The sequence below is a fragment of the Oryza glaberrima genome, chromosome 2 (assembly GCF_000147395.1).
Source record: "Oryza glaberrima chromosome 2, OglaRS2, whole genome shotgun sequence".
Taxonomy (NCBI): Eukaryota; Viridiplantae; Streptophyta; class Magnoliopsida; order Poales; family Poaceae; genus Oryza; species Oryza glaberrima.
Window position 1 is genome coordinate 32,064,225 of NC_068327.1, and position 12,502 is coordinate 32,076,726.

At 39.6% G+C, this 12,502-nt stretch overlaps 1 protein-coding gene across 1 annotated transcript; it reads right to left on the minus strand.

Annotated features, from left to right (window-relative positions):
• Positions 1 to 318: 318 nt before the first annotated feature.
• Positions 319 to 11,876, minus strand: LOC127764275 (protein TONSOKU-like). Its single transcript, XM_052289129.1, is given in 21 exon segments — positions 319 to 1,148; positions 1,228 to 1,345; positions 1,430 to 1,600; positions 1,733 to 1,853; positions 1,938 to 2,004; positions 2,095 to 2,199; positions 2,310 to 2,421; positions 3,020 to 3,132; positions 3,300 to 3,384; positions 3,386 to 3,424; positions 3,530 to 3,630; positions 4,408 to 4,527; positions 5,002 to 5,149; positions 5,798 to 6,055; positions 6,214 to 6,251; positions 6,356 to 6,798; positions 6,885 to 6,983; positions 7,156 to 7,247; positions 7,401 to 7,577; positions 8,735 to 9,532; positions 11,519 to 11,876. Coding segments are annotated over 21 exon segments (4,017 nt in total). The 5' UTR covers positions 11,819 to 11,876; the 3' UTR covers positions 319 to 636.
• Positions 11,877 to 12,502: the final 626 nt, after the last annotated feature.

Genomic DNA, 12,502 nt, shown 5'->3' on the forward strand with positions numbered 1-12,502 from the left:
ATAGCCGATCGCTTATACCCTATCGCTATCGGCTGGTATCGGCGTCGGCTATTATCGATATCGGCTGAGATTGCAGCATCGGCTTGTCAGCCGATCGGCTGTTTTGTTTATTATTTGCATATCTTGTCAGTTGCAGGATCAAACTGACTGGCACGCCCGCATCTCATCATATTTGGACCTGCACTGGAGTTAAGCAGATCTCCCAGACCGGTGTGTTCGATTTTTTTGTCAACAGTGGTACACAAAACAAATAATAGTAGTAGATTTATTTTGATCACCAAATAGTGTACGACTGAGGCATTTTACGCACTAATAATGCAGTTGGCTTCATCATGTGATTATTGAAAACACTAATAGTATTGTTATATTTTATATATTTATAGAAGTGCATATGTGGCTTTAAACAGAGATGAAAGATAATAGTAATAAGCAAATAGGAGTACCATATAGTTTTATTTACACCCAAAAATCGGCCGCTATTTACACCTCTGATGAAACACAAGTTCCCATTAATTCATGTCTGTTTGGACAGAGCCCAGGAATTACACTGACGAGCCCTAGTTAATTTACTGTGGTAATAATAATATTTCCAGAGAGCAACTCTAACCTGGTGTTTGGGGATGTCGACCAGGCATACTACATCTGCAAGTCTCTTCTGCAGCAGGGCTTCAGGCCGCAGCAATTCATCCCATCCACCGCAAAATGCACCACCTCCTTGGCGACATGTCTGCGAGCCATTCCATCACCTCTAGGGCCAGAAGCCCAAGCAGAATACAGTGACTGGATATCCTCTTCCGACAACCCGTTCCGACTGAGATCGAGCACCTTCAGTTGCTTTGCAGAAATGATGGCATCAGCGAGTTCTTGGATGGCATGGCAACCAGAAGAGGAGTTTCTCTGGCATGAACTTGCACAGCTCCCGTCTGAGCCGGTCGCTGCACGGGTATCCTCGTGGACTGCCTCTTCGTCTTCGCTATCCGGCACCTCCATCTTATCAGGGTCTATGCGATCGTTCGCTTCAGCATTGGTACGTTGGTTTTGGTCAGTACCTGGTGATACATCCTGCGCGTCTTCATCGTACTGCAATGTTCTCTGTAGTGCCAGGTTTGTGTTCTCAGCAATGCGTAGTTCCTCCAATCGGTCATTTCCTGAAAGTAGCACGAGACTTTGAGGTTGAGGCAGAAACTTTTCATATTTGCTAATTTTTATGTAGTGGTCGTTCCTCACCTGCTAGTGCTTGAATAATGCCCACGATGCCAGCAAGCCCAAGATTGCATCTATCAAGTGTGAGAGATCTGAGACTGCATTGGGGATTCGAAAGCAATACCCCAATAGCTTCACATCCCTGCACCGTACGGCGTAAGTCAAACCATTGGGGTTACCAGAATTTGTATAAGTATATCAAGGCATTCGAGAATAGGAAGGAAACCTCTAGGGTAAAAGAATTTCCTCCAAGGTTCAAGTCAATAATATTAATTTTAGAAAGATTTCTACAGAGTTGTGAGAAATCAGGAGTTGTAAGCCCACAGTTGGATAAATCCAATCTCAGCAATTCTTGTGATGCACAGGAGAGTGCCTCAGTAAGCTTAGTTGCCCCTCCCTACAAAAAAAAAAAAAAAAAAAAAAAAGCTTCATAGATAAGAAGAATGTTGTTTGTACAATCTGAAAATACTTTTTTTTTTTTGCGGGGACAATCTGAAAATACTTAACCATGCGTGGGAAGCAGACTCACTGATCCAATGTTAGTTCCACCTAGCAGAAATCCTGATAAGAATGAGGATTGTGCAAGTAGACACAGCTTATCAGCCATTAACTTATTCAGTTTTATACCAGTCAGGCTTAGTTCCGAAAACCTGCAGTGATGATGGCTATCCATTATTTCACTGCACATCTATTCCCAATAGGTATCAACAGCAATTGAACAAATGTTAGCGAACCTTTTCAGAGAGGCAAGTTTGGAGAGAAGGCTAAGCATTGTATTTCCAGAAATTGGATTGTTGTTTCCTGTCAAAAATATGAAAGTTTGAAACATAAGAATGTTTATGAAACATATCTGATAGTTTCAATTATGCAGAGCAGGAGTAATAAAAGTACCTAAGGAGAGATGTGAAAGGACAGACCCTTCATGCAGTGCATCTGCCATCTTCTGAACTGTTCTTGATGTGATAGAACATTGCTCGACATTCAAGCTGTACAGTGCTGTTACGATATGTAAACAGAAGACACATTCTATAAGAGGTAATTAAAAGCTGGTGCCAAAGAAAAAGAAGGCTGGCGAAAACACAGAAAGTGCCAAAAACAGTACCTACCTTTGCACTTCTGTAGGACTGTGAAAAGGTAAGAACCGCATGCATCTGTGAGGCGATTCCCAGACAGATTAAGTACTTCTAATCGATTAGTCATAACAGCACACTCACATATCTGTATTAGTAAATAAGGAGCAAATGATTTCAGAATTCTGTTCCTAAAATGAACATGTGCCTGAAAGCAAGACAGCTTATTTTGGTCTGATAGGCAGTGAAAGAATAGTTTGTTCTGATAAAGGGGTCAACCCTCCAGTTTCATCAGAGTATGGAATTAGAACCATCCAAATGGTTTCAGTTGGTTTTAACAGGATCATTGAGATTTGCGACTAAGAGGGACATCCAATCTCAATGCAGAAAATCAACCAGCACTTGTTATAGCACATTCCCAGTTGAGTCTAAAGTAAGTAATGGAGTATAGCTTTTAGTGATCTAAATTTCTCAAACAGTAAGACTAAAGAGAGATATCGCAAAAGTTAAATTGGTTTTCAACAGGAATTCTCCCAAGAATTAGTAGACATAAGGACTGCCTGTAGTTCGGGCCTTTCTCGGCCTTGTTAAAAGTCTTATGGAACATCTCTCCCCAAGAGTCAAGTTTTCCTTTTATTGTAGAAGAGGATCCAGTCCATTTTAATGTGCAATTTTTTTGAGCTTTCAAAAGCAGAAATAACCTGTAGTTTCACTTTGATAAACAAGTTTAGGGATAGTAAAAAGACCTGAAATAAAGCAGTTGGACCAAATCGATTACAATGTAAATCCAGTGTCAAGCCACCATATGTTTGGCTTGATGAAGAAAATATTTGTTGAAGCCTCTCAATTGTTTGGTTTCCTGCAGTTCGTGAACATAAACTTTAGTCATTGTAAGAGCATAGAGGAATTAATATGGTACACACACATTTAGCTTGAACTGGCTTTCTGTGATGTCGCCAAATCATTGGTGCATAGATTACATAAGACAAACTAGGAGAAGAAACAGATATACTGGAAAAAGCATACCTAGCATATTATGGGAAAGATCCAACACAGCTATTGTTTTATGTAATTTTAGAGCATCAAGAAAAGGTGTGATCGACAGGTCTTGGGAGTCCACAATCAGACACAATAACTTCATCTTCGGAGACCTGTCAAAAAATAGAAAGGCATGAACACTTTGACTCTTCAAAAATAATAAGCCACTTTATAACATTGTCAATCAAATATGAATGATACAAATCTAACAAACTTACTTCAAGATTATATAATTTCTTTAAGAGCTTCTTGTTTGGCGCTTCTGATAACTTTGTGCAGAAATCAACATACAATTTCATCAGCCGCTTTGGCACCCAATCTTCATTATAAACATGGTATATCAGATGAGGTATAACTATAGGAAATATGTACATTACATTTCAGTGCGACGCATTGGAATGCAATAGAAAGTTTACCCATGAAACCAAACACCTATACATGGAGTTTAGTCCATATACAGACCTAAAATGGTATCACCATGTGACAAACATATGCACACCATCAACATTTAAAAACACATACATAATGCAAAAAAAAAAAAGCAGTAACTCCAATACTTGATTTTGAGCAGAGAAGCTCAAAGCCTCAATTAGTGAGTTCATATGAGAAGCTTGGTTTGGAGAAGATTTGATGCAAAAATTAGATATTAATATTATACTAATATTTAATAATGACAGTAAACCAGCATGATTTATCCCCTTTTTACTAGTAATAATCATTTTATGTAATGATAGGATAGGAAGGATTCTGAAGTTAAGATAAACAGTAGTTTGCCAGAGATTTCTGCTATTCTGTTTATTGGGCAATCTCTTCTGAATCCCAATGTAGTAACTTTTCTCCTTAATGCAATGATACACAAATCTTTTTGTGACTTCCTTAAAAAAAATGAAACCCACTGTAGTAGGTTAGTAGCATGAAGAACAAACCACACTGATATTGTACTGTACTCAGTTCAATCAATGACTTGATGTCCTTCAATGCATAACAGCATATTACATGTCATCAATAAAGAAGGAAAAATCACAGTGATTACCAATACTAGCATTGATGCAACAATAGCAGTTTTATCAACACAGATGACTACAGGCAACCATACCTTCAATAACAACATCAATGGACTTCTGTTCAGAGGCAAGTTGATCAATATAATCTCGTGAGTCTGTGTCATCTAGTACCTTCCCACAACACTTGAGTTCCCCAATAATAGGCAACAAACCTAGCAAAGCAAGATAAATGTAAGTTCCAACAGAAAAGAAAAAGGAAGTTGTTCCCGAATAATATGGAACTGCAAGTAACGTAGAAACTAAGCCAGCACAACTGTCTCCTGCATCACACTAGGCATGCATGATTTATAGACATAGCTGAAGTAATCATGGAGTAAAACCCATAAACATAACTCATAAAAGTTATTGAAAAAAGGCAATGACACATGATTGGCATTCTACATTCTTTCAACAATTAAGACTGTACAGTAACTACAATGACATGGAAACAGCTTCAAATAAGTTTTACAACCCTCCACCTACCACAATTTAAATTAAAATGAAGAAACTATGTTCTATTTCACTGATGAGAACAGCAACAGCGAAATCACCGAATTGCAAATTTGATCCCATTTCTAATGATAAAAAGTAGTTCACAGTTATTAAATGGACACACCATGTAATTTACTGAAACTAAGGAGACAAACCTTTGGACCTCTTATCATCAGGAATCTGAAGATAGTACACGCATGCCACTTCAACTTTAAGAGACTCAATGCTAAAGGCACCCTCACGTGTACATGCATTTGCGTCCAAGTAAACCAAATGTTCACCAATTTTGAACACCCAGAACTTCTGCACGTTAGGATCAATCATATTTCAATAACTGGAACAGTTGTCATAATCAATGATAATGTGACTAAAACCCTGGATAAATCATTTGAAACATAACTTCAATATTGAGAGAAAGGAAACATTTAGGTGAACATTAATCCTAGGTTGACTACTTGACTCAAATATGATATGAGCATTGTATGAAGCTAACTCCAAAAGAACTTGATAGAGGTTTTGACATGTGGGGTCCATCCAACATGGTAGAAGTGATACACATAAAGGGTGGTAGCAGTATCTTTTGATGGTAGGTCCACATGTCAACGATCTACCAGCGGTTGATTTCTTTGCCGGTATTTGTTAGTGAGCTTCAGCTACACATGGTAGCTTATCCTAAGGTTTATTTGGTCCAAACCTCTGGCCCATGTCACAACAAAAAAGAAATATGCCTTCCCAAAATTAATATTAGATATCAGAACAGAAAATGTTCAGTTAACATATTCATCTCTTCTAATGTATTTTAGCATCTTCGTGAACATTTAAAGTTAACAGCCAAGGAATTCATAATGGATTCTCTAAAGGAGTGTTTTAGTAGGAACAAAAGCAATGGGAAAGAATAGTTGATGCCTGCTTTTCATGAACATGGGAAGACAGGATTAAAGAAAAACTTACATGATCAGCATCTGAGGATTGAAGGCCGACAGCATTTTGACCTTGGGGCCGACTGTTTGATGCAAGTGTACCAACCTTTGAACCACTCGCTGCTGGTTTGGACACAGATAACTTCCCTATGCTAGAAGCTCCTAAATCTGGGCCATCATTACCATGACAAACAGGACTACCAGATTTGAATGAACAAATACTTTCCTCAGCAGGGCAGGGAGTGCAGACACTGTCTACTTCTCTGGTCTCAATGGGATGAGAGGTATGCTGCAGATGAACACTGATTATCAGTTTCCAGTGTTTTGTAACAGTAAGTTCTTGTCAATATCTAATGGAACAAATGAGAACAATTGATGCAATGCAAATAATGAATATCTTAAATTCCTTCCAATAACAAAGTTTTAAGGGATTATGTATTGTATAACCTGATTTCTGTTTCTGTTTGCTGTATTTGCAATTCGCTCTGTTGGACACAGAAAAAATGTATCGCACAATTAGAAGAAAAATATTTTGTATTCCAACGGCAACTACTGAAAGTATGGTGTACTCATAAGTCAAGAGGCACACCTGAGGTAGACAGACTATCTGCTCGACCAGTAAGTGTTCTTTTTGACTGATCAATTTCAGGAGCTTCTTCAGCTTCATCATCTGATATTACAACTCGAACACGCTTTCTACCATAATGGTTGCTAAATGATTTACTTACATCTTCTTCAGGGCTCTCATCCATGCCACATGACCCATCAACATTCTTTGTACTACTATGCATCTTAGATGCTTTGGTCTTAGAAGACCTACTTTTATGAACAAGTGAGGCAAGAACAACATCATCATCAAATTCCTCAGAACTATTATTTGCAATATTCCCATCATTATCCTCTGTATTGAGGATATTATCAGATACATTGCCATCTTCAGTTTCAGTTTCTGAGCAATAGTCACTAACTGTATCCCTTGCTTCATGTTGATCAGACATTCTCTTCAGGTTGTCTATTTCTTGCTGCAGTTTTCTGAAGCTATAAAATATATTTTAGAACAGGTTTTAATAAGTATATTCCGTACTTTATTTGTGCAGTGTATGTGCTCACTGGCTTACTTCGCTTCTTCAATGTTATCAAATCTGACCATGTGACTGTAATGCATGTTTTCAAGGGCATCTAGTTGCACGTTTGAAAGGCCACCTTTCACAGCAATTCTGAATACCATTAAAAAGCAAGTATCAGAATCCAAAGGTGGCATTAAAACGCCCCAATGGAGAGATGTATACACTCAGTAGAAGTCTGGAACTATTATCAGATAGATCACACGAATGCAGGCAAAGGACAATATTGATATGGAATTACAAGAGCAAGGTATAGAGACATTGCCTGTATGCTTCTTCATAAGCTTGCAATGCACCAGCCCAGTCACCACAAGAATCAAGAACATTCCCAATGTTCACTTTTGCTAATGCTTGACCCTAAAATTGCACATATCCAAGGTGAGAGAGATTCAAAAACTGGAAGCTCCAAGTAAATGAGTGCAAGGAGGAAAGTAGTCTTATTACTAGGTAGCAACTAGCAAGCATGCCACATGGCAGCATGTCCATGAATTTAAGGACATGTAAGCTCACCTCCAAGTTTCCGATTGATCGATACATATTCCAGCTTTTCATGCACCATTTACGAGCTTTGCTGAAGTTTCTAAGCTTTTGGTAAGATTCTCCTATAACCAAAAGAGAGTCGCTCTGTTTTTCCTTGTCATGGAGTTCATTTGCTACCCTCTTTTGTCCTTTCGAAAATTCCTTGAGCTGTGGGAAACAAATAGATTACATGAGAATGAGACATGTGTTCTTCTTTAATCACACCTCAGTGCCTTGTCTACGTTATCGGGGGTATGCATATTCATATTCGACCTGATCTTTTTTTAATTTTGATTTTCATGTGTTCTATAATCTCAATCCCAGAACTCAAGAAGTACATGAAGTGAACAATTCATTTTCCAAAACCTAACACCATAAAATACACCAAACAGAACTCTGCATCGTGGAGTTTTATCTAGCTCTGATAATGATGGCCAATTTCAAACTGTTGGTGTGACAGGAAAGTAAAGATCATTCATTGCCAATACTGTACAAGTGTACATAAGTAATAAGTTTTGCAATGATCATTCAATATTGGTTCTTGTCATCAACAACTCTGACCAAATAAGATAATTTACTAAAGCATTTTCCTTTCAACAACCTGGCATTAAACATAGCTAAAAACACTACAAAATTGAGCTATTGTTTCTTTACATATTTCCTTCTCTTCCATAGATTCTACTAATCGTAGCTGGACTCACTTAGGATGCTATAGTTAATTAAGTTTATGGTTAATCTCAGTTGTCCAACAAGACACATGGGAATCAAGATGACTATTGAAATATTTGTAAGACTTGTAAGCAATTATGTAGAGAAAAACTCAACCAGACAGTCATGTGTAATTACAACACTGTGTTGTGTTCTACAATGGAATATAAATAAATAACAACTGAGCATTTCATGTTAATACTAAGTACAATGCAAATGCAGGCAAAAGCCTACATGTAGTCAGCACATAATTTCATATGGGTAAAGGAGTTAGTGCAAAACAAATTCAGCAGAGTTGAAGCTTCAATAATGCAAGCACTGAATACACATAGTTATTAGTTAATGCATATTAAGTTCTAACTCCAACAATAAGCTTCAGAAAACATCGATACTTTCCTCAGGCAAAGCAACAAGACACTATTCCCTGAACCACAGAACAATCCCCCACAATAAAAGACTGAGGAAGTCAACTTTACGCATTAACTAATGGAATAACGCAATCAGGTTCTTTTTCTAACAAAAACAGTAATAAAATAAGATCATAAACAGAAAATAGATCCAACTTTAAAGTTAATATTTGTGGCTAGAGATCACATAGTTAGTTACCCCTCACTTACTTTTGGCCATGCAGTTATCATCCTTGCCTTCTCCATAAGATTATCCAGCCAAGCATACTGCTCAAGGAGGAGCTTCCTCTCTTTAGATGTTCCACGAGCATTAGAAGTGTCTCTGGCAAGCTTTTTCAGCTTCTGCTCGTATGTCTTCATTTCCTCAAGTACTTTGGCTGCTTTGGTAACAGTTTCAATATTCTGATGGATTTGGTCCATTAGTGCATCCTCATCTTCCAAGCACTTTGTTATTTGAAGAGCTTTATTGTAACAAAGCTTTGCATCTTCATACTTTTGAACACGGGAATGGACCTCCCCCAGATTTATAAATCCCTTTGCCTCGCCTTGAGTATGGCGTATTTTTCTACATATCTCTATGTCCTTCTCAATATGGCCCTTGGCTCTGTTCCAGTTGCGTAGTTCAATATAAACATTACCTAGATTGTGATGGAGCCTACTGCGAGCATCGTCATACTGGTGTACCTCTTCCTCATCACATATCTTCAGACCCTGAACAAGTAATTTCTCAGCTTCTTCATAATTATCCAGTTCCAGTTCAAGCATGCCCATATTATTGTACGCATCAATAAGCTCCTTTAGGAAGAGAGACTTCTGAGACGATGGATTCTCCTTTAGAACCCTTGCTAGCTTCATGGATGATTTGAAATATTTCTTGGCATTCCGAATGGCACTGTGATCATTCTCAGATCTTAGAAGGATCTCATAGTAAGTTCTGCCAAGCTGGGTGCTACCTCTCTGCTGCTCAACAAGGTCATCAGCCTCCTTGGCAAGTTGTAAGTGCTTCTTCTGTGAAGAATCAAAACATCAATGAAAAATAGAAATATGGATTCATGTAATAGAAAGAACATACATCTACTTTGGGTTAACAAGAGAATTATGTTGAGTGTTAGAAAAATAGCCAACAGACGACATGAAACAGGAGATCAGCACTTAATACCATGAGTTGAGTGAACAAAATACTCCAAATGATCAGATTTGAACAGGGGTACTCGTAAGTCTATAACAGGCCTGAGTACACACAACACATGCTAACAATTAGGCATTCCCCCTCACTTCACATAAAAGGGTATCTGATTCACATGGTTGGCACCTCAAAGGTTTACATGCAAATTTGATCCGACTAAACCAACCATATGGGTCAAAACCCATAGGCGAACCTGAGCCAGATTGAATACGATCACCAACTAACCAAACATGCAGACAGTGAGTGCAAGATTCACATTTTTTTTTCTCATTTTGGTAATACCACACAAATAAACAGCAGAAAAAATATACATCTCAACACTGACCATACCCGAATCCATAACAATATAAAATGTATAGTCCAGCAAATGATCCAACCATTTGTGTACATTTCTACAAGCAAAGTCCACCTTAAGTTTGACAAAGTAAAGCATAATATCAAAGTGTTGGAAATTTGGTCATAATTCGGCATATTTTAATCCAAAATAACAAGATAATAAACATGATATTTACAATGGGATTTGATCCAGTGATAGTGGTGAATGTAATCAACATGAGCATGCTTAATATAGAATAAGCATCAACAATCACATAATAACACAATGTTGACATTGCGATGAACATTAACAGTAAAACTTCTAATTGAAATAATGTAAGAAGGTTATACCCCAAGAATGGTCCTCCGCTGGAGTTTGAGGCAGTATTGCCTCCGTTGGTGTTGACGGGAGCCTCCTTCTCCTTGTATCCAGTGTTGCCGTTGTCTCCAGTGTTCGACATATTGGTGAAGGTGAAGTAGATGTTGACGAACAGTGAGTAGTCGCGCCTTGCGCTTCCCAAAAACCTGATCGCCCGCCCGTCCATACAAACGTCGCAGCAGCGCGTGGTTTCGGAGGCCTACTCTCCCAACGCGTATGCACACACTCGTCGGGATGGGATTACCGTAGCAGCAACAGCGTTGGAAAATGGATGAAAGTGTGTCTCACTATTCTCGCGGGAGATCAAATCCATTCTCATTTTATAAGAGGAATGGAAGATGAAGAGTAAGAGTCATGGAATAGGAAGAGGAATAGAGCAACTAATTGTCATCAACTAGCCATGAACCATCCTCCACTACACAACCATCAACCAACAATCAATTAGGAGTAATTGATGTAAGTTACCAATGGAATAGGAAGAGGAATAGAGCAACTAATTGTCATCAACTAGCCATGAACCATCCTCCACTACACAACCATCAACCATCCATCAATTAGGACTAATTGATATAAGTTACCAATTCCCTAATCAAATGGATTAATTCTCAAAACTCTTCATCCCATTGATATCCCATAAAAGAATGAATACACATGAATTCCTAGCATAATGAGCCTTAGAATTTATTTGATTTAATTGATTTAAATGGATCAATTACCCAATTAAATCTAACACAAAGTATATGCAGCTTAATCTGATATTCAGCTAAACATTCAAATACTTGACTAAACCATTTATATACAGATGCAACACCAAATGGCCCAAAGCATAGTGGGCGTTGAGATGAGCAAAATTCTCTGATACAGTGGCTTCTACAGCATACCTTAGCACTAACTCACACAGAAACAAACTATAATTGCATATACACTATAAAATGGGACAAACCATAATGCAGATTGGTACTACTACTAGCAAATATTTGTTTGCCGGCAGACCAAACAACTCAATGCGGAAATTCTACTACAACTTAACCTACACCTGCCTATAACGACTCAGGCATCAGAAAACGTGATCTGATCATATGCGTGTGATGCGAAATGGAAGGATCGTCGTAACCTGGTAGGTGAGGGCCTCGGAGAAGTTGCCGAGGCGGAGGTGGACCTCGCCGAGCGACTGGCAGGAGGGGAGGAGGTGGCGCTGGGGGAGGTACTTGACAGAGACCTCGTAGTCGATCCGCAGCCACCGGAGCGCCTCCACGTACTCCCCCCGCCGCTTGTGGATGTCGCCGATGACGTTCGCCCACCGCGCCTCCTCCTCCCGGTTCCCCTCCGCCACCGCCTCCCGGTACCCCCGCTTCGCCGCCTTCAGCTCCTCCTCCTCCTCCTTCTTCCACCGTCCCCCGCCGCCGCGCCCCATCGCCGCCGCTAGGGCTCCAGCTCCAGCTCGATTTTCCCCTTCCTTTTTTCTCGTGCGGATTTTGGGGATTTCGAGTGGGCGCAAAATGGAAGCGAATTCTCCCGCCAAAATATTGGGGAAGGCAAGGCACAGGCACGGCACCGCGCCGTGTTGTTGGGCTGCGTTTCTGTGTGGGCCTTCGGTGAAATGACAACGTGGGCTCCAAGCTATTTTGGGCATTTGCAATTTTGGGCCCATAAGAGAAGCCCTCTGAATAATTCTATTTTTCATGAATCCATGCGCTTCAACCGAGCATGGAATAATTCTATTTTTCCTCCCTCATCTCTAGCCCTTGATTGAAGCGCATCCCTTAACTGTAAAAACGGGTATAACATCTCCCCCAACTTCAAAAACCAGTTCAAATTAACTCCTTCACTGGTTTTGGAAGCGATTTTTACCGACCTGGCAGGTTGACTTGGTCTAAATGTATTGACGTGACAGCCTAGTCATCAAAAGAGTTAAAAATAAAAGTGGTACCACATGTGGGGTCTACCTGTCATCCCCCTTCTCCTTGTATTCTTCCTTCAGGTTTGGGGGCGACGTAGAAGATCTCTTCTATGCGTGGTGACCGGCCGGCGGGGGTTCTTGGATTCGGTCTGCACGTACGTGGGTGGATGACTGGATGCTGCCGTGGACGTGGAGGAA